The sequence below is a fragment of the Phalacrocorax aristotelis genome, chromosome 5, assembly GCF_949628215.1.
Source record: "Phalacrocorax aristotelis chromosome 5, bGulAri2.1, whole genome shotgun sequence".
Lineage (NCBI taxonomy): Eukaryota > Metazoa > Chordata > Aves > Suliformes > Phalacrocoracidae > Phalacrocorax > Phalacrocorax aristotelis.
In genome coordinates this window covers 55,016,986-55,043,569 of record NC_134280.1, presented here as the reverse complement: position 1 = coordinate 55,043,569, position 26,584 = coordinate 55,016,986, and the positions used below count along the sequence as shown (strand labels likewise).

The 26,584-nt window shown below is 40.5% G+C and overlaps 1 protein-coding gene across 1 annotated transcript in view; it reads right to left on the bottom strand.

Moving 5' to 3' along the window:
* SERGEF (secretion regulating guanine nucleotide exchange factor) overlaps positions 1 to 26,584 on the bottom strand; it is a 166,065-nt gene that overhangs the window by 138,023 nt on the left and 1,458 nt on the right. Inside the window, 7 exon segments of the mRNA XM_075094659.1 lie at positions 17,774 to 17,932; positions 21,328 to 21,390; positions 21,709 to 21,822; positions 22,607 to 22,667; positions 24,894 to 24,988; positions 25,347 to 25,502; positions 26,213 to 26,351. Coding sequence (XP_074950760.1) covers positions 17,774 to 17,932; positions 21,328 to 21,390; positions 21,709 to 21,822; positions 22,607 to 22,667; positions 24,894 to 24,988; positions 25,347 to 25,502; positions 26,213 to 26,351 — 787 coding nt within the window.

The window sequence follows — 26,584 nt, the reverse complement described above, 5'->3', positions numbered from 1 at the left end:
AGCCTTTCCTCATAAGAGAGATGCTCCAGTCCCCTGATCATCTTGGTAGCTCTCCGGTGGACTTGCTCAAGGAGTTCCACATCCTTCTTAAATTCAGGGGGCCTAAAACTGGACACAGTACTCCAAACGTGGTCTCAACAGGGCAGGGTAGAAGGGGAGGATAACCTCTCTTGACCTGCTGGCCACACTCCTTTTAATGCAGCCCAGGACACCGTTGGCCTTCTTGGGCACAAGGGCACACTGCTGGCTCATGGTCAACTTGTTGTCCACCAGCACTCCCAGGTCCTTCTCAACAGAGCCGCTTTCCAGTAGGTCAGCCCCCAGCCTGTGCTGGTGCATGGGGTTGTTCCTCCCCAGGTGCAGGACCTTGCACTTGCTCTTGTTGAATTTCATCAGGTTCCCCTCAGCCCAGCTTTCCAGCCTGTCCAGGTCTCACTGGATGGCAGCACAGCCTTCTGGTGTATCAGCCACTCCTCCCAGCTTGGTATCATCAGCGAACTTGCTGAGGTTACGCTCTGTCCCATCATCCAGGTCTTTGATGAATATGTTGAACAGGACTGGACCCAGCACAGACCCCTGGGGAACACCACTAGTGACAGGCCTCCATCCAGACTCTGCTCCATTGATCACGACCCTCTGAGTTCTGTTGTTGAGCCAGTTCTCTGTCCACCTCACTGTCCACTCATGCAACCCACACTTCCTTGCTTTCCTGTGAGGATGTTTTGGGACACAGTGTCGAATGCTTTACTGAAGTCGAGTAATAAGTCTTAATTCATTAGACTTAACAGAGAACAGTGCTACAGAAAATCTTATTCAGAGATTACAAATTACAATATATCCATGTTTTCGAGATAATTTTATGAAAAGCATTACCTATAGCTCCAACCCTGCAAACATTTGTGAATATACCTAATTTGGAGAACACAAGTGATCCTGCTACCCTCAATATCCCATTGCCATGTGAACTTATCTAAGAAGAAACAGGCATCTGTCTACAAGAGATAAACAAAGTGGAGGTAATTAAGTTCCCAGTGCTAATATTTCCCTTGTCAAAAGACTCCAGGGCATGCTGTAGAAAGAGACACACAGAAATATCACAAGAAATGCTCTGGAATGGCAATCTGAAGTACTGGTCTTTTCTGCTGTTGTCCACGATATTCATTCCCAAAAACAAATACTCATAGACCATTTGCACAGAGATTTCACTAGATAACAAGCCTCAGACATGCATGATTCTGAAGAGTCACAATACCTACAAAGAAATAGGAAGCGTTATAAAAATAGAGCATTAGATGACCAAATCCTGCAACATTCTAAGCGGCTTTAACTTCCTCAGCAGCTCCAGAAGCAGCCAAGTTCCACAACCAATGGAGTTCAACCCTAACTATGTGCTGTTCTTTAAAAACAAAGCACAAAGAACAGAACAGTATCACAAAACCAACAATGGCACCTCCAGAGCCTCCCAGGAGATCACCCCACTTTTTCAGAGTCAGAACTGTTAGAATAGCAACTACAATTCACTAAGAGTGGGCTGTTCACCTCAAACAATGAATAGCTGCAGCATTCTCACCGACAGGAACAAAACAGTCTAAAAGAAGATGGGAAGGAAAGTGCACACCCTTTGAAGTCAAGAGACTAATAATGAGCAATAAGGTGATGTATTCCCCTGGAATATTACCCCCATCTTTCTCTAACCCCAAAAGAGACTGAGTTTAAGAGTGGGAGTAGGGAAGGCAATCACTATCGTCACAGAAGGCTATGCTGCCTGTTAATAGGAGGAGTTTAGGTTTGAAAATGAGAGAGGGGAGAAATAAGAGAACTTTTTCCTTAGGAGCAAGAAGGGAACAACAACGAAGACAAGAAATAGCTCTTCATGGCCTTCTTTTCCCTGACATTAAAAAGGATGTTGATTGAAAGAAGCAGTATCCTCCCATTCATGCTTCACAGAATACATTGAGATAGGACAGCTTGTAAAGGTACCATGAGTTTTCTTGGGTGGCCAGGTGGGAAAGAGCCATTGTTTCACTCTGAGTGAAAAGCTTAAAAATCAAGCACTCAGAAAACAGTTTTACATGTCAAGTTTGTGTCTACAGTGGAACAGTTCACTGCAGAGACTTGAATCCCAAGGGAATGGGGTGGCCTGGTTTTGATGAACACTGCTCCAACACAGCTCCAGTGGATTAGAGGAACTTTAAATAACTACCCTAGATTTTTAAATCAGACACATCAGCAGTTTGTAACATTTCAACTATCAGCTTCTGCCTGTGTGCATGCCCACGGAGTCTTGCGTTTGTTTGGTGGGGATTTTTTAATCTCTAGCAAAGTAAGCAAGCAAGAAGAGACAAGCACAAAAGGATTTAACAGCCTCTTTCGTATTGTGTCACTTGTCAGGATGATTCTTCAAACCAGATTAACTTCTAGTAATCCACACTGCCACCCTTATATTGTCCCCATAGCCTGACCTTCTCCTCTGGCAGTTTTATTGTCAAATTTTCTTTTAAATTAGCTGCTTTGGCTCTAGTCAGCTGTGCCACTAGCAGGCACAAACTTGAAAGAAAACATCTGTGTACAGGCAAAGTCCTACAAAACAACCATTGGCTGTTACAAGGTCCAAAACCCAAGATGAGAAATGGCCAACTGATTTTCAGTTTGCTTACTATTGGGGGGCAGAAGGGACAAGTAAGAAGACATACTCCTAAAGGAGTTTCTGTAATTATATTTTGGGTGGATTGGTAAAGGTAAATTTTTAGAAAGTCTATAAAAATAAGATTTCCTATATTAATGATAAAAAGATCTTAGCAAAACTGACATAAAACACTGTCCCTGAATAGATCTTTGTCTTCACAATGTTTTGTATAATTTTTCTTTTAATTAAATGACTGAGTACAACCAAGAATGAATTACCTAAGGAAACCTCACCCCTCCTAGGGTTCCTATTCTGCATGAATCAGATACTAATACCATCTCATCGTCCAGATCTTTGTGCCAAAAAACGAAACTTCTAACTATCGTGATTACTTTATTCTTACTACATACTGTGTTCTTCCTAATACTGGACAGAGAAGAAAGCAGACCTGAACGGAACAAGCTCTTAAATCCATCAGGACATCCCCAAAACCTAAAGTGCATCCTCAGGGACAGACGTATATGCAGATCTCATCCACAGATCTCAATCTCAGCTGTTTGGGATCCACACCGAATATACGTACCTACACTGAGAGGCAGTCTTTGCACTGAAGTTCAAATAGGAACTACAAAAAACAGAGGGAGTTGCACCTGAATTTCAATTACCATGCCACAAACTGGGCTTGAAATAGCTCCTTCTCCTCCTATACAAAAGAGGACTTTAAAAACAACACATGCGTACAAAAAAAGCATGCAAACTTCCCTTCAAAATTTTCCTTGGGGTAGGAATGATTTGTTTGTCCTTCAGCGCCATTGAGACTGCACCTCACTTACCAACAAAAGCTTGCTCCACAGCCGCCGGAGACCAGCTCTGGGTCATGGTGCTCTGAGCAGGTACACCCAGTGCCAGCTGACAGCTGTTCCTGTTCACTGCACTTCCTCAGTTCTGTTGGTTTGGCCCTCTTTAGCTTTTGGTTCCAAGTTTCTCAAGGTAGCAGGTTAATCTTGCTACATTGTGATACTGCCCTCACAATGTCTTCCATGCATATAATTACATATCAAAAAAAAAAAGTATCCAAAATATATTGTCAAAATGAAAACTGTTCTGGAGATCAACATCAACATAAGTCAAAGTTAAACCAAACCAATATATATTCCTACTATATAGTAGGAATTAATCATAAGGTATGGATTTCAACAATATTTATAAAGAAAGCAATATTTTTCATCAGCTGTATTTAAAAAATCATTCATCTTTTATTTAAGGAAATTAAGCCACAGAGCAGCACATTAAAAAATGGAAAGAAAACTGATTTGTCTTAAGGAACACAACAAACGTTACAGGATATCCGTTGTTAACCACACTCGTGTACATACTAGACCCAAGTGCTAAAACATAGGTGTCAGTCATGGTATTTTCAGAGCCCTCAAACATTCCGGCTAAGGCAGGTGAATGCTTACAAATACACAAAAATTAAAACCCTACATACTAGAAAATACCCCATTGCATGTACTTTAAGACGGAGACACAACTTCATGTTACAAAAGCACAGTCATTCCTAGCACTCAAAAACAGACAGTGTAACAAGTACATATGGCCAACTGAGATTTTTTCATCAGACTTGCATTGGATTGTTTTATGCCTCCTCACAACCGGAATAACTTAAAGAATTAAAGCCACCAGTCTGTCTAACAAATAAGTGGATACACTCTCCCAGCAGATCTCATTATAATTCCCAAGTGTCAAAGAAAAAGGGACAAGCCCTTCTACAAGACTGCAAATCTGGTACTCAAAATTCACAACTGTTGATGTGTCTCCTGTATCCTATACTATCTTACCTGAAATTCACCTGAAAAGTACCTCAAGGTAACCATGAAAAGAGCAAGCCAGATAAGCTTTGCAGGGTTTTTTTTTCCCCGTTTGTTTTTTGTTTCTTAAGAAAAAAAGATCCAAAAGGTAATGTTTTTCAGAAGCATTCAACTGCCACTAAGCTCTTAAAAAGAATATCATCTATGGTCAAATAGTAAGATTCATTAGTGAACATTAAGCCTGAATAATTAATTACTAAACAGGAAATGTAATTCAAAGATTACGAAAAGAACTATTTAAGTCTTAAAATGCTACTAAGGTTAAACGAGATCTCTAGATCAATCCACGTACATGCACAGATCGTGTACACATAAGGAAACTTTCAAAAGCTGAGCTTAGTAATGCTTAGCTTAGTAAATGCATAGCTTTAAATGAAGTTATTTGAAAATGCAATAGCCATTTCTTCTGTACACTTGTCCAAAGACCAACAAAACTAAGAGCAGAGTAAATATACATTGTGTTTGGCAATCAGCTGCCATACAGATTATCTCAACTATAATGTAATGATTGGTTTCAGCTTCCAGCTTTTTATTCTATGCAAAGTAAACTCAAAGCACTTCTACCTTCCTAAGTATTCAATCTGTTTGAGACCATGTTATGTCCACTTTGTGCAGCTGCAAAAGTTCTGAAGTGCAAATTCTCACTATTTCACATCAATTCTTTACACTACTAGGGGTTTTGAGTTGCCAAAATGTCAATTAATCCTGTCATCACTCCACTACATGCAACTACATCATGTGATGTATAACATTCAACACTCAGAATGAAAATGTCCTCTTTTTTTGGCTCTAGTGGTATGGGATATTGAAAACAGAACAAAAACCGCATTTACAGGTTTCCTGTATACAAGCATGATAAGAAGGTATTATTTCATAACACAAAAGGAAGCTACCACTGTCAAGTGTCCAGGTGAAAGCCTTTCAGCAGAAAAGGAACCCAGGTACGTCCCACACATCATAACCAGGAATAGATTTTTTTTTTTTTGCTTCCATTCCTGATAGGAATAGTATGGAATGCAGACAACCAAAGCCACCATCACACAAGTGCAATTACCTTTGTATGATCAGCTAAGCCTGTCTTCAAAATGGCTAGGCATCAGGGGTTTCCCTTTTAGCTTTTGCATTCTTTCATAAATTCAACTTAATCTACAGTTCTCAGCCTGATGTTCTTGGTATCCTTCACTGCTTAGTAGGGTCCATGTGTTGTCAGCGAGGTCTCATTAGGACTTTCTTCCCTATAACCTTCCACATACTTGCTAATGTATCTGACCTTGTTCATGACATTTGCTAAATATATGGCCAGCCATAAACTCCAGGAATCCAACCACAGAAAGCAAATGGGGGAGGGGCGGGGGGCAAGGGGGGGAAGTAATGAATCCCTTATTTCACACACTAATGACCTGAACAAAATCTATGCCATAACCGTATTTTAAAGCTTCATTTTTTCTGAAAGCTTTTTAAAGATCGAAGTTCCTTCAAGTTACAACAGTCACGTTACTTAGATCCACAACAAACACTATTTCCAACAGCAAAAGAGAGGATATGGCACCAAAAAAAAGGAGAGAAATTCAATATAGCATAGTCCCTCTTCCCACACATGTGGTCTATGTTAGAAAAGCCCCACAGTGTAATGCTGAACGATGACTGGAGTCATTCTCCAAAGTACTCCATGACTAGAGGAACTATTAAATACATCTGGACAGGACTAAGCAAGCATCAAAGGAAGCCATGGCCAGGAAAACCTGTATAGACTAGACTTAGGCAGTGCATCTTCCCCTTCTACTGTGGGAGAGGCATTCTGTAGACGGCCACACACATAATATGAGCAGAAAATATCTGAAAAATTTGTCACAGCTGTTTTCCTCCAGTTTTACAATTCTTGCTGAAAAACACTCAGCATTTACCATAAGCTAAATTTAACAAAAATCCATTTAAATCCTGCTCTCCATAGACCATCTGAATCTGTTTGCCAATATACTCACAGTATAGCTTACAAGGAGGATTTCAAATAAATATTGTGATAAGTTTCTTTCCCCTTAACGCCAATCACTGATACTTCTATTTTACAATGAATAGCTTCAATCAAAATTAGTGATTGTTTAGCATCTTCCTGACACCTCTCTCTCCACATACAAAAGATGCGCATGCCATGCTATATTACAACTATTTACTGCAGCAACTGAAAAGTTACTAAGAACAAGGAGGGGCAAAAGAGGGACAGTGACCAAAGAAACAACACAAATTACTCAAAAGATGTTGTTAGCAAGGCTCTGTGAAAAAACTTGGCATATGAACACTCTGGACACTTGATACAAACCCTTCAGAATGTACCTTCAGTTCACATTGAACCTAGTCTCCTCCTCAGCAACCAAACCATACAAAGAATTTCTTTGAGATTGTTACCAAAGTCATGTAGAAGTAACCCCCAGCAGGGAGCAGCAGAAATTGGAGCATAGAATCAGAAAGCCATATACAAACACATACACACTTTGTAAGTATAAAAATAAAGCCAAGGAACAATGCCAACTCATGAAGCCAGAGAAAATATCAATCCCTTCTAGCTATATACATCTATCTAGAACTCAAATCCATACCATTTTGAAAATAAAATCCAGGATGTTTTAATGTTCAATGAACTAAATCATTAACTCGCTAACAAAAGCTGATACTGTAAAGCAAGAAAAAACCCAAGAGAATGTATAATCCAGAGCCAGGCAATAGGTTTTGTTTATTCAGTTATCAATAAAGGAATAACAAAATATATAAGAAACTTGTTTGTGCTGTAAGACAACACTAAACAAGAGGCTCTGACACAGAGTAGGATGTAATAGCTTCCCGTTGTGCTGGTGAGCCATAAATCTGCTGTGCCTCAAGAGAGTACACACAGAAGAACCACCATTTACCAGGACCAGTACTATTTAATATCTTCATCAATGACATAGACAGTGGGATCGAGTGCACCCTCAGCAAGTTTGCAGATGACACCAAGCCGAGCGGTACAGTTGACACACCAGAAAGACAGGATGTCATCCAGAGAGATCAAGACAAGCTGGAGAGGTAGGCCTGTGAGAACCTCATGAGATTCAACAAGGCCAAGTCCAAGGTCCTGCACCTGGGTCAGGGCAACCCCCAATATCAAGACAGGCTGGGGGATGAAGAATTGAAAGGAGCCCGGCAGAGGAGGACTTGGGGGTACTGGTGAATGAAAAGCTGGACATGAGCCAACAACGTGCACTTGCAGCCCAGAAGGCCAACCATATCCTGAGCTGCATCAAAAGAAGTGTGGTCAGTAGGTTGAGGGAGGTGATTCTCACCCTCTACTCTGCTCTGGTGAGACCCCACCTGGAGTACTGCGTCCAGCTCGGGGGCCTCCAGCACATGAAAGACATGGACAGTTGGAGCAGGTCCAGAGGAGGGCCACAAAAATTATCTGAGCGCTGGAGCACCTCTCCTATGGAGGACAGGCTGAGAGAGTTAGGGTTGTTCAGCCTGGAAAAGAGAAGGCTCCAGGGAGACCTTATTACAGCCTTTCAGTACTTAAAGGGGGACTACAGGAAAGATGTGGGCAACCTCTTTGGCAAGGCCTATTGTGACAGGACAAGAGGTAATAGTTTTAAACTAAAGGAGGGTAGATTCAGACTGGATATAAGGAAGAAATTGTTTACTAGGAGGGTGGTGAAACACTGGAACAGGTTGCCCGGAGAGGTGGTAGATGCCCCATCCCTAGAAACATTCAAGGTCAGGTTGGACGGGGCACTGAGCAACCCGCTCTAGTTGAAGATGTCCCTGCTTGCTGCAGGGGGATTTGACAAGCTGACCTTTAAATGTCCCTTCCAACCCAAACTATTCTATGATTCTGTGAAGTACTGAGATCTATCTTCTAACAGCAAATCTTCCCTGAGATTCAGTGGCAATTCGGCAGTTAAAAGAAGAGTCTTCTATAGTGGCCCTGGCAAGATCCCACACCCCCCATCTTTCCCAAAGACAAGCTGTTGTAGGATTTGGCTGCTTAAGTCTCATTTGCAGAAGCCTTCCATGAAGTCACTACTGCACTAATGCTTTTCATTCTTGGCTATTTTTCCTAAGTACCTATAAAAGACTGATGCCATGGAATTTCCTCAATTCAGGGTGGGTGAAAAATCAAGGTTTGTTCCCATCAGCAAAGAATAAAGAGTATTCAAAACAATTGTTCCTGTAGGCAAAGCAGACTTGAGGACCAAATTGCAACAACAGAAACCAGTCTCATTGGAGCAGAATTCTGTATTACTGAAAGAAACAGTTTAAGACTGTATGAGGAATCTGGACATCTGCTTTCAGAGCTCTCAAAAGGACAGGATTAACCTCAAGAGGACTTCCTTCTTGCTGTTTGAGGAGGGAATGTCCTCACTAGAAAGAGCTATCACAGGGCTGCCCAAACTGTAGCACTTGAGAAAAAACAAAAATCTTAGTGTGCCAGTTCATTACCTTTACTGTATCTTCCTCAAAGTTTTTGCATTAATGGGATGATTCATGACTGGAAAGTAACTTTCTGCCAAAAGACATTATTCCTTTCCTATAAATTAATTACCAAATTCAACTCTCTGCATTAATGTATTTACAGAAAATAAATAGTAAAATCCCACAAATTTCCAGGACATTTTATAGTTTATACACATGTATTTTGCAGAGCTTAAGTACTTACTTACCTATGTGTCTCTATGGAAAAATCTAAAATTAAATCCAATTCAGAATGAGAACTCAACACACATAAGCTTAAGGTATGTTAAACATCTTGAACTGACTTAAACACCGGACTTCACACCTGTAAATCTTACATGCACCCATACAATGTCAAGTCAATGCTCCATTTTATTCTCTCAGCTCTCCCAGCCCAGACACCTTTCAACTTCCAGAGCACTCACTGAGTGCAAACATGCCACAAATTTCATCCCAAAACCTTGAAGAGCTAGTACATCCCCTGTCCCCCAGCAGGCTGCCAGCCAGGAACAGAATGCCCGAGTAACATACTGCACAGTTCCCACCAACCCCTCCTTCAGCAGCTTGTACAAGCTTTGCTTAAATTTTTAAGCAAAAATTATCATGAAACTTGAAACAGCAGTGAGGGATGGATTGGTGATGCAACAAGGAGCCAGCTTTGATGACAATACAGAAAATAAGGCAATTTCCACCTAGAACCTTTAATCCTTTTATTGCACACTGTTAATTACCCACAAAACCCATACTAATTTCTGCAAAGCTTTAATTTCTGAATTTTGGTCCCCAAGCTTGTACATTTCTTTCTCTCCCATTTCCATGCTCTACTCTTTGTAATCAAATGGAAGACCTTCAAGACAGGCCCCAAAGTTTTAAAATCTGCCAGCCAAAACCAGATGCATCTGAAATCTGTCTTTCAGTGTAACCAGAAGTTCCATTATCGCTCAGATTGTGAGATGTATATGTTGTAAACCACCCATACCACCAGTGTAAATCAGAAAGTGATGACAGCTGAACACACATGTAGTACATGCACTAAAAACTTATTCTCTCTCAAGCTTCACAGTTTTCAGGGTCCAAAGTTATTTTCCACTCATCCTAACTCGAGAGATTTTCATACTTAATAGACCTTCCCACTTGGGTCCTGTAAGTGCTCCTAAAAAGCCCTAGAACAAATACATAAAGTGCCACAAGGGCTTAATGCTGGCAACTTTTTGCTGTTAGATTCCATTCATGATCTCAGCTCAGCCTTCACTTTGTCTCTTACTCACTTTGCCATTTTTCTTTTTCATCTTAAGTTGGAGTCTCAGCATTGGAACAAACTATCAGCAGCAGAGGCAAACCTTCCACACTCTCAAAGCATCCTAGCAGAGCTGCCACGTCTGCCTGGACCCATATAAAAAGAATACTGGCCCACCCCTCCCAGTATAAGTGCAAAGCAGGTGAGTACAGTGGTTCCAGTGGCAATCTAGTTTAGTCACTGGACTAAACCCAGTGTCTTTTAAAAAAAGAAGGGGGGGGGGGAAAAACCTAACATCAGGTGAATGTCTTCTAGAGGCTATGTTTCTCTCAAACAAAAATTACTGGGCTTAACACTGGGGCATACAGGTAGAATTCAACAGCATACTTTGGAATAAGTCATATGATCTTCCCTGTGGCAGCTATTTCTGCTTTAAAATTTATGCATCTTCAGCTGACATTCTTTATTGCTTTCTCTTATAGTGCACAACAATGACAGTATTTATTATGATAGCAAGGAACACACAGGAAGGCTCTGAAGCATTGCTTCATAACATCAAACTACAGCATTGTTAAGGAGGGGGTAAGAACAACCATGTGTGGCAAAACCATAGAACCAAGACCATAGAAAAGCAAGTGCATTTACCAGATTTTAGTTAGAGTATACTTAGCCCAAAGCAGATAGACAAAGGCTTTTCTTTCTTAAACACTCATTTTGCAGGTTCTGCTTCAAAGGGGTTTGGGGGCTCCTATCAATTCACAGTTTTTCATTTAACTAATTTCTAGTATTTTACCTGTTTTCCCAAAACCCAGCATCCTACCAAATGAAATACAGCTGCCTCACATTAAAAAGAATGTCAGGGGCTCAAGTTTCAAACTGTTTGACTGCCAGCTATAGCAGCTAAAAAGATAAGAGTCCCCATAAAACAGATGCCTTACTGGTATCACAGACAGCATTTAAAAAAAAAAAAATCAGTATTTGTTGTCCTAGGGAGCTGCTGAAAAATTCAAGGCAAAGAAAGTATTCCTTCCAATATGAGGAAGGCTGCTGAGTCTTGATTCAAAAGAAAACTGGAAAGGACCTCTAGTGGGCTGACACTGCACTGCTCAGGTGCCAGAGAGCAATGTCCTTCCACTTCACCTCCCTGCAGTTACACCACATCTACTGCATCACTTACCAGCAAAGCCTGATAATTTTACCTAGTGATTGGCATCAGAGAAGGCACATACAAGTGCAGTTACAGCAGGAAGCCTCCTTTTCAGGCCAGCTAATTAGAAAAATTCCCTCCATCTGCTCTCAGTATTTGAAGGGACACATTTTCATTTGCTTCAGAAAAAAAAAAAACAAAAACAGGAAATGGGTTCTATTTTACCATGGAGGTCACTAACATGTCATGCCACTTCTGAGTGGTTTTATGTGGCCTAAATGACATGACGTCAATGGATGTTCAAAGATGCACAAATTCAGATGCACATTTGGAATGAGGAGGATTCAGAACTTACTCAGGCTATGCCAAGGCATTTTGTTCTTCCAAGACTTTTTAGCTGTGGGCAGTTTTGCATAGGCAGCAAAAACACCATTTTAATTGCATTTTTAAGGTAACTCCTTCTGGGTGAAAGAGCTTGGAATTCTTTATCTGAGCTCAAACAAGGCCTAATTTCATGTGACAGTACATGAAAAATAGATTAGTGAATGTATGCAGGAGAACACTTAGATAATAAAACAGGCCAGATTAAGAAAGCTTATTTATTAATCATCCCAGTTAAAGAAAATAACTTGCTTTGAATTAAAGTCGATGATTCACCTCTAAAGTCTTTAAGAGACTTCTCTTGCTATATTTAGGTTTGCCTTCAAGTAAGATCAGTTCTATCACTTCTGAAAGTAGCCTGATTTACATCTTCAGTGTTATAAGCCACAACTTAGCTCTCTTTTAAATGATCTAAGCAATAACCTCTCTCTCAGCAGTTACCCTCACAGGGTTTGTATCAACCTGAGAAGGACCACAAATTAAATTTGACATGTTAAGCAGAGTGATGCAAGACAGCTGCCTGTTATTATTCAAAAATAATATCACCTATACTGCAGTGGTGCTCCTTCTGCCATTAAGCAGAGCACTGGAAAGGAAGCAAGCCATTTTACAGAGCGGTTGCTTGAAGAGAATAATACTTGTACTTGGAGTCCAAGGTCAGAAGAATGTATCTGGTCTGTCCTTCACATAAAACAATAACAGTACTGTCATAATTGAAAAGCAAGCCTGAAAGTCACTTGATACAAGCATTCATGCAGAAAATAACAACTAAGCCAAAGACATTGGCAAGTTCATATCATAGACCTAAGCAAAAACCAACCAGGGTCTCTCATCCTTAATCTTTTTGGGCCAACCATCATCAACTGGAACCATCACTAGTAGCAGAATAATATAACTTACTTTGAAGGTGCCACAAAGCCTAATAGGTTGTATCTTCGTGGGAATCAGTAACCAAGGTAGAAAAAGAGGCAGTTTGCCATCTTGAAGGATTTTGTGAGTTATTTTACAGTAAGATTGTGTACAATGGAAATAGTCCAACAGAAACCTCTGTGATTTAAAAAAATAAAGAACTGGAGCTGATGAGGATCAGTTAAGGGTCAAATGAAAAACACAACATCCTATGAAAACACTCCGTAGAATCACTGGATCATTTAGGTTGGAAAAGACCCTGAAGACCACTGAGTCCAACTGTTAACACTGCCAAGTCCACCACTAAGCCATGGCCCTAAGCATCACATCTACACAGTTTTTAAACACCTCCAGGGATGGTCACTCAGCCACTTCCCCGGGCAGCCTGTTCCAGTCCTTGATAACCCTTTCAGTGAAGAGTTTTTTTCCCAATGTCCAATCTAAACCTCCCCTGGTGCAACTTCAGGCTGTTTCCTCTTGTCCTAATGCTAGTTACTTGGGAGAAGAGAATGACACCCACCTCACTACGGCCTCCTTTCATGTAGTTGTAGAGAGTGTTAAGGTCTCCCCTCAGCCTCCTCTTCTCCAGGCTCAACAACCCCAGCTCCCTCAGCTGCTCCTCATCAGACTTGCTCTCCAGACCCTTCACCAGCTTCGTTGCCCTTCTCTGGACATGCTCCAGCACCTCAATGTCTTTCTTGTACTCAGGGGCCCAAAACTGCACACAGTACTCGAGGTGTGGCCTCACCAGTGCTGAGTACAGGGGGACAATCACTTCCCTGCTCCTGCTGGCCACACTATTCCTCATGCTGTTGGCCAGGATGCTGTTGGTTGTCTTGGCCACCTGGGCACACTGCTGGCTCACGCTCAGCCAGCTGCTGGCCAGCACCCCCAGGTCCTCCTCCACTGGGCAGCTTTCCAGCCACTCTTCCCCAAGCCTGTAGCGTTGCATGGGGTTGTTGTGACCCAAGTGCAAGACCCAGCACTTGGCCTTGTTAAACCTCTTACAATTGGCCTCGGCCCATCGATCCAGCCTGCCCAGGTCCCTCTGCAGAGCCTTCCTACCCTTGAGCAGATCAGCACTCCCACCCAACTTGGTATTGTCTGCAAACTGACGGAGGGTGCACTCGATCCCCTCGTCCAGATCATTGATAAAGATATTAAACAGAACTGGCCCCAACACTGAGCCCTGGGAAACACTGCTTGTGACCGGCCACCAACTGGAGTTAACTCTGTTCACCACAACTCTTTGGGCCCGGCCATCCAGCCTGTTTTTTACCCAGAGAACAGCACACCTGTCCAAGCTATGAACAGCCAGTTTCTCCAGGAGAATGCTGTGGGAAACGGTGTCAAAGTCTTTACTAAAGTCTAGGCAGACAACATCCACACCCTTTCCCTCATCCACTAAGCAGGTCACCTTGTCATAGAAGGAGATCAGTTTAGTCAAGCAGGACCTGCCTTTCATAAATCCATGATGACTGGGCCTGATCACCTGGTTGTCCTGTACATGCCACGTGATGGAACCCAAGATGATCTGCTCCATAATCTTCCCCAAATCTTAATGTCTTTAAGACAAGCAATTAATTTCTCAGGAATTTAATTCTTGATTCTAAACTGCTTTACGACAGAAACAACAGGAAATGAGAGTTGAACAAACTCTGAAGAGAAGTTACAGGAAACAGGACTATCAGCTGCTGAATGAGGTAGAATATAACACATGAAAGAGATCCGGGTATTAAAGTGATTTCAGGTGCAACTAAAATCAGTTGCAAGGACAGAGTGGGGAAGAAATTAAAAAAAAAGTTGTGTATTTTGCTTTAGGTTACAATGCAAAATTTTGCCAATAGCATGAAGGAAAAACAAAGCAAGACTTTTCAAACAGGCTAGTTTAGATAAGAGGGAAAGCTTAATACAGAAGAAGAAAATATTTATGCTGTGCTCCTTTTTTCTGATAACAAAGTTGGTAACTTGCTTGGACTCACTTTAAGTGTCAAACCACTGCATCCATGAAACTGCCCACTATTCCTCCAGACTGTTGCTTTTAACAACATCACCATCTAATTTACTTTTCACTGCTCCATTAGTTCTGCAGTCAAGAACTGGCAGTTTGTAATTTTGAAATGGGATATGCAAGGCAATCCACTGGAGGGCAGGAAGAAAATAATAAATATTTTCATTTAATAAATTGTTTTAGTTTATAAAATAATATTTTAAGTAGTGTTTATTTCATCTTTATCTCATCCTTTTTAAAACTTCTGTTGTACATGTTTTATAGTTTGCATAACATATTACAGTAGTACGTGTCTATAATTTATAGATCAATAAATACACATATATTGGGGGTGAGTGCTCAAAAAGAAATTTTTTTCTGATAGGTGTCCACAATCAATAAACTTTGGAGACCACTGGTTTATGTGACTTCAGCACCAGGAAAGTCAAGCAGCATTTCCTCCTTTGCTAGAAGGAGGTAAAAATAATGAAGAACTGCATGCAGGGAAGTTTTCAAGTGGGCTGCATTTTTCAGTTACTTAGCTGCAAGTTTAATCACAGGCAGCGAGTGATTTTTCAGAAACACTTAAGTGCTTAGCTCACACTATGTCTAGTGGCTGAGCAACCCTTGAAAATCCCATGAGATTCTGGTTGGTATCTAGACACTGCCAAAGGCCATTCAAAATTTGATTCTGGATGATTTAGGTTCAGGTCCATTGACTTGTGAAGAGATTTAAAATTCTAAATACATAAAATTAAGTTTCAGCAATAACTCATGCCACTGCATTGCTTGGCCAGTTTTCTAATGCAGATGTAAAAGGTCAGAGTATTTTTATTTAAATTCCTTTCAGACATTCAAAAAAAAATATCCCTGCTAGTCACTCAACATACTTGGGTCTTTATCTTTTTAAAATCACATACTAAAATATTCACTTCATTTCTGTAATGGCCAGGGATAAGTACAAACTAAGTGAAACATTAAGTTTACTAGAACTTAAGGGAAGTTCTACTTAGTAGGTATGCATTACTAAGAAATAGTGAAGCAAGGCAAGTCATGTTGACAAGACTCTCTTTTTAAAAATTAGGTTATCCTAATACCTTTTTTCTACCACTTCTGTTCCAGTGAGAACGACACTAAGAACTTTATTCAAGAAATATACATTTTGAGGTAAAATTCCCTTACTCCACCCAAGAAGTTTCCAAGCAGCATGTAGCACTGATTACAGCTCTGAAATTCTCAATATAGCATCCTCTAAAAATCAGAGTTTAATCATTTATTTTAAATAGCTAAGAGAGCTGCTGGAGTAATGCAGTTTTTTTATATGACATTTCTTATGTAGTTTGATGTCAGACAATGAATGCTATGGAACATAGCACTTCACTAATTTATTTTTCTAGTCACGCATCACACATCCCTCCAAATTCTAGCACCGAGAGTTCACAGTATGTGGTAATTAAAACAGACACTTTTCCCACACAGCAAGGGACGTTACTGTGTAACTGTTTCAGGATTTACAGCACCAATTTAACAAAACACTTAAGCACATGCTGACCTTTGGGCATGTGAGAACTCCATTTAAATAAAATTTCACATGCTGAAGGCTAAGCACTTCTTGAACCAGTACCCATAGTTACAGAACCCAGCAAATATCAGTAACGGATCTGTGGCCCCTTCTGCAGTTTTCCTAACAAACAGGTTGTACCCTGACAGACCAATAGGCTCCTCAATATCAACATGACTCTAGCAAAAACACTTCCATCTGCTCTTCATTTCCACACCTGGCAGTTTATACAGGGTAAAAAACAGACATGCACGTATGCTACCCCTGCTAATACAACTCTGGCTGTTCTGTTTGTTCTATGGAAGAATGACTTACTCTTGTCAGTCTTTACCACACTGCACTGTGTGCAACAGAAGAAGCAAACAGCACAGACTCTTCACACGTCACCACCACAAAATAGTTTAAGATGTCTGCCCTACCTTTCCATCTCATATACCTTTCTCTCCTGCCTTTGTATTTCACAACAGAGCAACAATATAAATGCACTCAAGTGACCTTCATCAGATCAACTACCCTTTTATGCATGAATGTCATTACTACATAACCTTCCTCCGATCTCTAGCATCTAACCTTTCTAGAATGTAGACTCTAACCTTGCAGCCCTCTACATGTGGCAAGCTGTCACACTATCCTTACTGGAAAGGTTCCCAGGAAGGTACAGCTTCAATATAAAATATTCTTTCATTTCATCTTCAGGGGATGCTCTTCAAGTCTAATGATGCCTCTTTTTACCTATCTTTTCTAAATATTTTCTGGGTTTGACCACAAACACGCCAGCCAACTTATTTTAGTTTATTAGCTTTCTTAACACATTACTTTATTTGTCCTTAAACACTTTACTAAAGAAGAGCAGCACAAAAAGTTAGGCTCACTCTTAAAGTACAGAAAGGTTGGTACAGTTGTGCAAAGCCATGTAATTTATTTCACTTACTGCAACGAGACCATGTGTCCTCAAATGGGATGGCAAAAGCAGAGGCTTCTCAGCTATGCCGGTTCTTAAGACCCTTAGCTAACACTCAGGTAACCTGGCAACGGCACATACCTATGCCCCCAGGCCTTCCAGACACACACTTGCTCAGGATTAACTGCCCCCCTCCCTGATTCCTATGCCTGAATCAGAGTTGTGACCATAGCTTCCTGCCAAATATAGTCACGTGTCTTGGAAGCTGCAGCCATATTGTTCCTACCTGTCTATTTTCTGCAGCAAGTTTTCCACCAAATTCTTTTTCTCCAGAGATTGTCATAACTCATCCAGCAGAATGACCTTTAGAAGCTCATATATATTCTGGTATACCAGTAACCTGATGATGCAGCAAGGCTGCAACCCTCTAGTGTGTACACGCAGGTGCTACTGCATTTATGAAGATGGTAGGCCCTCTGATCTATAAGCACAATAACACTTTAGGGACAGAAGCCAAAGGATGTCTGTCCTTATCATTTGCAAGAGACAATCACTGCTCAGGTGAAACTGCAAAACTCTGCATCCAACCAGTATCAGTGAGAAAGAACACTGTTTGCATGCAACAAAGACAATTTACTGCTTTGGTGCCATATGTTGCTGCTTTTTAGATATCCTACCTGTTTGTGCCACCAAGTGGGTCCAGCCACTCCAAACTGCTCCAATCTTGTCATGTGAGAAAAACTGAGTCTCAATCTTCTTGGGCTCAACAAGAAAGATCTCTTTGCTCACTAGCTGCCCGTGTTTGTTCCTACCCCAGACATACAGGTGTCCTTCATCTACAACAGACAGAGCAATAAAATTTGTTGAAAGTGATATACATAGAACACCACCAGATACAGGCTCCGTCTCAACTCAGTGGTGCTGAGAAAAGAAAAATATTTCAATTTGGTTTTTGCTGTACGCTTTTTCCTACCACTCTAATTTACCACATGCATGCACACTGTAACTAGGATATCAGGAATATTTGCAAGGGCCTTAACAATATAGCCTGTTTTCTGATGGCTACACTAACTCCTGAAACAACCAGAGCTTTCACATCAAACTGCCTAGATCTCATTTCACCTGTGTGTTTCTCAAAGACGACTGAAAGATGTTTATAATAAAGGCCAAGTTATTAGAAAACTAACCACAATAGACAACTTCTCTGAGGGAAAAAAATAAAAAATCAAAACATCTTGGGGACACTCACTGAGCAGTCCCTCTCAGCCTACTCTGTTCTCGCAGGCCAGCTTTTACCTCCACCCCAAAGCTTTGATTCAGTCCGGTAAATAACTTTCTGAATTGAAGCAAATAATTTAACTCCCCTCCTGTATCTGGGACTTCAAAACCTAGCTGGCTGCTCCTGCTCTCCATTACAGTCTCCCAGCCTCTCTACCCTCTACAAGAGCTACAGACTCCTAGCTCTGCTCATTCCTCTCCTGCCTTCAGCTTGAGCAAATTCAGTAAATCCCCCAAAGCAGGAACAGTTTAATGCTCTTTCCTCACTTTGCTCAGTCACTCCCTAAAGGAAGGAAGCTGTGTGACACACAGCTATGAACATACAACTAAAGCAGTTACCACTCATCACAAGGCAAAATTAAAATATTTTCATGCCTCAAAACAATGCTAGACAACTAGTGAGAGACTTCTGTAAGTAATTACTTGTCTTCTCCCACCCCACTTCTAAAATAAGCATTTGTGCAAGTGCATACTCCAGGATTTCACCAACAAGGATAATTATATTTACAGAAACATCCACATTGCTTCATACGTTTCACTGGTGCAAGTTGGAGTTGCTCACAGCCTAATGACCAATTGACAGTAACAAGGTGATTGTTTAGATGAGTCCTTCTGCAGATATTACATATCATTAGTTTAATCTTTTCAGCACAAAATCATTCTGCCCAGGTTCTAGGCCTCCACGTTGAAAAAAACTTAACAGAACATGAGCTGCATCAGGCCTCCCAAAGTCCTTTGCCACCCTGTACAAGCTGCAAGCATAATAAGTCTTGCACACATAAAGTACATGATCATGGGCCCAGAAAGTCTGGAAGTCATATCATTTGCAACATGGAATTGTTCAGAACACGTCCACAACACTCAAAGCTTCTGTAAGTCTCAGGTCAGCAATGAACTCTTGACAAGCAGCATGACAAAAGTAAACCTTTCAGAGGGGAAAAAAAAAAAGTCGGATGTAGGCTACAACATATTTGATTATCTCAGTTTGGTAACAGTAACAGAAGGAATGAGCTGGGAGAATTCCACTGTAGTACTGCTGGTGAAAAATGAGAGAAAGAGGCGGGGGGAGAAGCCACTACTTGTCAAGTTAGACATTATTGACAGTCATCTGCAGGACTTCCCACATTCCTCGATAAAACACCACAGTTGACATGGAAAAACAAATTAAGCAATAATTTCATTCAAATTTGCCACTAAAATTGATAAATTCCTTCCCAGAGTGAAGTACATATACCTTCTGGAGAGAAGGAAAAAAAAAAGGTGATGGGAACAGCTTGTTTCAACAAAGAAAAACATTATAGCCATTCATGTTTCTACAACTAACATGCACTGCTTCTGTCACCTCCATTTTTTCTCCAGAAGGTGTTTCCTTTATCCTGGGAAATGTCACATGCTCAACCCTCATCTCATTTCCTGAGTAGGTTTTAACAAAAACTTAGACACTATGACTTAGCACCATATTCTCACCGCTGGAGGTTTTGGGCCCATTTGTGTACCAGTAGACTACGATCCTGTTTTTTGAAACAGCCATCGTTCATGTTTGCAAAACAACCCTGCCTATGTCAAAAACCTGACTTGACTGCGGGTGTGTGGTAACCTACCAGCAGGTGGCTCATGAAACAGAGCCAAAGACAATGCATCACAGAGTGAAAGATTCCTAGAAAAAAAAAAATAAAATCCCCATTTAAATACTACACCCCACAGCAGTATCTTTACTATATCAAGTATTATTTAAAATACTTCATATTTTAAAGATAACGAGTATCTTGCAGGACGAAGGGCAGCAATAGCCCTTAAAATCTTACACACATACTTTCTTAATCCTGATCCCCCTGCTGCCAAATAGGCTGCTCTCTTAAGTAAAAAGCAAAAGCACAAAATAATAATCTGCTCACTCTCTAAATATAGAGTGCTAATTAACTAAAGTAAATTCTATTTGTCCTTATAGTTTTTCACTAATCGCACATACGCTTTGCATCTCAGAATTCAATATAATTTACACCTTCCCATACAACTAAATCTCTCTAGATCTGCATAAGCAAATACTCCAGTGATCCATTTGATGATGGCAGAGGTACCAGATGGCTGCATGTTTGCTAAGAACTTGTCCCTGTAAAGTTTGAACCTTACAAAGACTAGTCTTTGCCAGTATGTTTCCACACTTCAAAACTGTAAGATTACAGCATGAAAAGCTATTCTGTTTCCCCTTCTCCCAGTCTGCCAAAGGAAAAAAAAATTTTAAATCTTTATTGGACTTTTATTACTGGATACTTAATACCCCAGCATGGGAGCACTGCCTAAAGATCAGAGGACAAATGGCAGACATTATGGAAATGCCTAAGTGATTAAAGCAACTTCCTACTGCTTTAAATAAGCCCTGTGCTCTTACATTACCTCACAGAGATCTGCACACTGTTATATTAGTGCCACCTAAGATAGCTCCAGACCATCTCACGTCCCTGCACAGCACAGCCCCACGTGGAGGCGTTAGCTCATGTAGCAGAAGTAGGATAGCCACGGCAGCCTTCCTTGTGACAACCACCTAACATACCCTTTTCTCCACGGACAGAGTTGCACTTGTCCCAGCGCTCATCCATCCAAAGTTACCTAATACATCATCACGCTGCAGCTCCAGACACTTAACCAACCACATGCTTCCACAAATCCTTTCAGAGTTTCTAATCATTAAGAGCACAGACCCTTACTTACTCATAAGAGCCAAGTCACACCTGACCCCGAGAAAAAATATACACAGAATTCAGAGATTTCAAAACATGAATCCAGCTCTTTAAAAAAAAGTTCTCAGAATCCAAAACTACTACAAAACAGTTAACCAGCACTAACAAGGCCAAATCAAATTTTACCAGCGTAACCAAAATTGACGGACATTTCCAAAGCACAAAAACCTGTACAGGCCAAGACAAGGACTTTCATTTCTATACCTAAGGCCTACCTGTGAGTGATACCGAATGATAGGAGCTTGCAGCAACCCTCTTCACCTTTACATCTTCCAGGCCTAGAGAAAAGTTAGTCTCATAAAATTTGTAAAGCAGATATAATTTCATGCATAGACATAAAACAGAACTGTATCAATCTATAACAGGATGATGATGAATTTTATAACAAATGCCTCTGCTTTTGGGCCATAGATGTTGCAAGACTCACTATCACTTTCCCCCATAGATTACCAACATGTACACCCATTCTATCCTTCAGATACTCCATTACACGTTTATAATACCAAGTGGCTTTATAATAAAAGGATGCTACATGTCACTCTAAATTATATTTCTGCTCTATCCACCCTTACAGAGGAATCGGATTCCCGGATTACCTGTTACTTCACAGGGCTCCTTCGCTGTCAAGAACAGAGGGAGGGTTTTTCCTTGGTTTGCACGCTTTGCCCAAGATGCCATGCCAGTTCCCCACTGAAACACCAAACCACTCTCTTTCCAGAGTAAACACAGATAGAAGAGACTGAAATGCATCGACCACCAACAAAATCACTTAACTCATTAATTAGTTTTAAAGATATACTCACTTCATTTTCACCAATTCAAATTTCACTTTAAAAGACCTTTATGCCAAGAACATACTTCATAAACATACAGACAACGCTGGTGAAGTCATCAAGCAACAAACAGTTGTAGTCTCATTTATACAAGTAAGAAAACTAAGAAGATACTAAGTGACCTGTCTCAGCTCTCTAAGGCCTATATCAGGACATTATTGAGGGCTCAGGAACAGAAGTCCTATAAGCTGTGGCACCTCAGAAACAGACACAATTATTTATTACTATGAGTTCATTGCACTTTCTCTGCCCTTCCTTCTCTTCATACTAATTTGTTTGTGCAGTCCAGCACACTGAGGGAGTAAAGTCACTTGTCTTCTCCTCAGGACCTTTCAGAGACTTGACCTAGCACTGAATCAAGATGCCCACTGAGAGCACCACTCAGGGAAGCTTAATTCCCAGTATTCATATAGGCACCAGAGATCCCACTCTTCTTCCAAGCATCTCCTCTGCATCTTCAGCTAGACACCACTGCCTGCAACCCATACCAAAGTTCATGTAAAATTAAACCAAAATAAAGGAGCCTGTGTACTTTGTTGTTCTTCAACTGTAAAAAAAAAAAGCTAAAATAAACTTCATCTTTTCCCTCTCTCTCCCTCCAAGCCATTAAAATTTCATTTCATTTGTTACTGAAATGATACAAGAATGATGACATGTTTACCTGTAGCAGCAAGGGCATGTCTCAGTCCTGCAGCAACGTCCACCACCTTCTCTTTGAGAGACTACTCAAGTAAAAGAAAAATATATTTTAGTTGCTTTTTGCATTTAGTGCCTTTAAAAGAAAAATATGCCAAACACAGAAGTGGAATGCTATGAAAATACTTCTCACAATTCCAACCTGCATGTCACAATGCATATCAACACTTTTTATCACACAGGAAGTAAATTTTGGCCAACAAAAATTAGTGGGAGCATCTTCCAAAAAAAAAAAATCAAGCAAAGCAACTGGATGCACAGCTTTATGGCAATAAATAAAAAGCCACGGTCAATATCCACACATGGAAAAAGGAACCTTCTTGGCAATACAGATATGTTTATTACTTAATTTTAACTCAGTGTTCCTCAAGAATTACACCAAAACCTCCAAAAATACGAGTGACAAGCAGTAATAAGTTCCATCAAACTGTTCAGTTTTACCAAGCCCTCTGATCACAGACAATACAGTTGATAGTACCAGCTACACCACTGAAGGCTGCCCAGTACAATCATGCGAAAGAAGACTATACCAACTCACAGCTGCATAAAATGAGTGACTTAAGTTTACAGAAGGTACTTCAATTCTGGCACTTTTCCACTTCTGAGTACTCTGCAAATTTATTATCTTGTCACAGATGTGACACTATTCAAAACAGATGGCACCAAGCCCAAGCATTTAACAGGATACAAACCAGAAGAGGAAATATTCCAGCTAAATGAATGGTCCACATGGCAGGGAGGACATAGATTCAGATTAGCACTGTCAATACTACCATTTTCAAGGCACCTTACTGGATTGATGCTCCCGGGAAATGTCAAGGATGCAGAAACATCAGGTGACTTAACTCCTATTCACTAGGGGTTACCTAGGGGATCAGCTGTCCTTCGTTTCCTACATTTAAAAAGCAAAGGAGTATCTTCCATGAGCCATGAGGCTGAATTTCTTGTCCGAGAATCCTTTCTCCTCTGAAGGTATTACTTTCATTAGACATGAGAGGTCATGTGGATAGAAAAGAGTTTCATTAGTGTTCTCCAAATAAGAAACTACAGTGTAAATTAGGGGTTAATTAGAAATCCTGTGAGAAATTTACTTAAACTGTTAGGCTTATAGCCTACAACAGGAAAGCTTTTCTGATGTTACAGAAGTCTTAGTACCTACTACTTAAAACATTTTACAGCAATTAATATGGGGCTACATTCCAAGCTCCCTACTCACACTCAGCAGTGCCTCACCTACAAATATCACCAGAGACTTCCACATGACTTACAGGAACAGCATGAGCTCTGCTGTGAAAGTCCACCATTTAGCATTTACAATTGAAGATACTCAACAACAGAGAAATTATCTAACTTTCCATCCTATTTCCTTGGAAGTTGGTATTGTTTCACAAATACTGAAGGTCAGATCAGAAGTGAGTCAATGTACTTGTCAGTTCCTTTACATGCAAAAGTAAAAATCATTTTAATCTCAAAATGTGAAAATTGAAGTTTATTCTCTCAGGTCTAGTTTTCCAGCAGCTGCACATTCTGGCTTTCTCACATTTATCTAATGGTTTTGACAGCCAATAATACTCAGTCCTCAGAAACAGTCCTCATTTCAGAGGAAGAAACTCTGACAGTTATAAACACACTTAAAAAAACCAACACATACTTAAAAAACAGAACTGCTCCACAAGCACAAGAGCAACAGATCAAAAGAACTGGCATAGCTAACTTTGTTGAACTCTATCATGCAGCTCTTTTTTTTTTTTTTCCAGGGGTGGATTACTGTTGGCTCATTTTGTTTTACTTTGAGCTGTTATGCAAAAACCTCCAACAAAGTACAGCGAAGACACATACCCTTCATGTAGCAAAACATATCTAGTACCTGGCAAACTTGAGGCAAAACTTCAGCTGAAGTAAACTTGCAGTTTCACTACCTTTAGTATCACTTCACGTCATCTGAGCATCAGAGTCATTCTCCAGATGTTATCTTAACACATTATTAAATGTTATAAACCCTAGTGAAAGAGCTTTCTGTTAGAAGTGGACAAATTCCTCATACAACAAGAAAGGCAGCCTTAGCTTCTCATTTCTGGGTCAACAACTATCTTTGGTCCTTTACTTTGTAAGTTTACTGTAACAGACAAACTCTATTAAAAAATAGTTGAAGAGTCTGGCCTAAAGCCCACTGAGGTCAGATGACCTTTGCAAGTTGCCGGAAGCAATATAAAGTACAGAGCTCTGAAGCACAATTTCTTTTAAATCTTTACCTCAATCTTTTGTGGAATCAAGCATGGACTTGATATTTGAGGAACTCCTAATTGTCCAAAAGAGTTAGACCCACAGGACAGAACTAGCCCAGATCCTGCAAAATGAAGCATTAGAGCCCAATCAGTAAACCTGTGAGCAAAAGCAAAGCACTATAACATTCTAACAAGCAAAATATCTCAGCCAAATAGCTCAGAAAAGGACCTAACATGTCCCATTCCAAAGTCCCTCAGGCCATAGGCTTCTGGTCTTACACATCACATTCAGCAAAGGTCCAAAGTTCACTGGGATGCAAAGAACGTGGAGTCATTTAGTTTGCAAGGTAAACTACTTTTTAAGTAGCTTAAAACTTGAGTGCCTGTGCATCACACAAGCAACAGCATGTGGATATGCGGAACTTTCAGCATATTCTTTACATCAACATATTTCTCCAGCTCTTACAGAGACAGATTTACCTACTAATATGATTGTAAAATCCCAGCCACAGGCAACTTGTTTTACACAGAAGCCAGACAGGGCAGTGCACAAAGTAAAATGCAGCACATCCTCTGTGTGATTTAATCCCAACTGCCCGTCTTTGTTATGGCCACAAACAAAGAGTTCTCCCGCACCTGGAAGAAAAAAAAAAAAAACAAAAACCATGTTCTACTTCAGACTAAAAAGACAAGCATACATGCCATGAGATCCTGTGACAAATAACGACAGTGATAACGTGTCATTCTAAGCACTGCAATCGAGCAAAAACAAAAAGAAACAGTTATTTCTAATACATCAGAAACACCTCTGAATAAGCACAGTTATGGAGAGTTGGGTTTGTCAAGGGAGACAATCCATAGGGTAAGACAGGCACCTCTCACTAAGATCCACAATGAAGTTTTTCATCCCGTTCACATCTCACATCTATCTGTATCCCTTCTTCCCCATAATTAGCTACAGCATACAGCAGAACCTTTCAAAGACCAGATGTTATCTTCTGCTCCTTACCTTAAAGTTTCTCAAGATTTAATAACCTCCCACCCCTTCATCCTCTATACAGAAAAATTGGCTGCTTTGTAAGAAAAACTGTTGTATGAAACAGTTATAAAACAGTCCTCACATAGCCATAAAGTAACCACAGAAGATAATCAAAACAGAAATTTCCCCAATTTCCAAAAAATATTAAGTTAATTGGCATGGGAGAAACCTGTTTTGCAACTAAGAACTGGTACTTGTTCAGGAACAGAAGCCACGGATAGGTGGCAGCACCAAATCAACAGGAAAATGGGGGGGGAAAAGAAAGTGTTTAGAAGTCATACACTCCTTACAAGTGCAATGTTTTTACCAGTGATAACTGCAGAATGTCCCCCTCCTCCAGTAATGCTTTTAACGTCTTGACATTTGCAGGAAACATCTTTCAGTGACTGAGGTACCAGCACATCCTCTTTATGACCAAGACCAAGCTGTCCATAGCTGTTTGCACCCTTCAAATACACAGAGAAAAATAACACTTTTTTTTTTTAAAGTTAACTAGGAGCAGATGTGTATCTCTTTTAAGAGCTAACAAGCTTATCGGGGACATGTCACAGATTGACCTGCCAGTATTTGCTCCTAAAAATCCCCCAAAATGGCAATCTTCATGCTTACTGCTGTCACACAGGACCCCCAGAATTACTGACCAGGACCCTCCTAAATTTGCTGTCATTAAGGCTGCCCT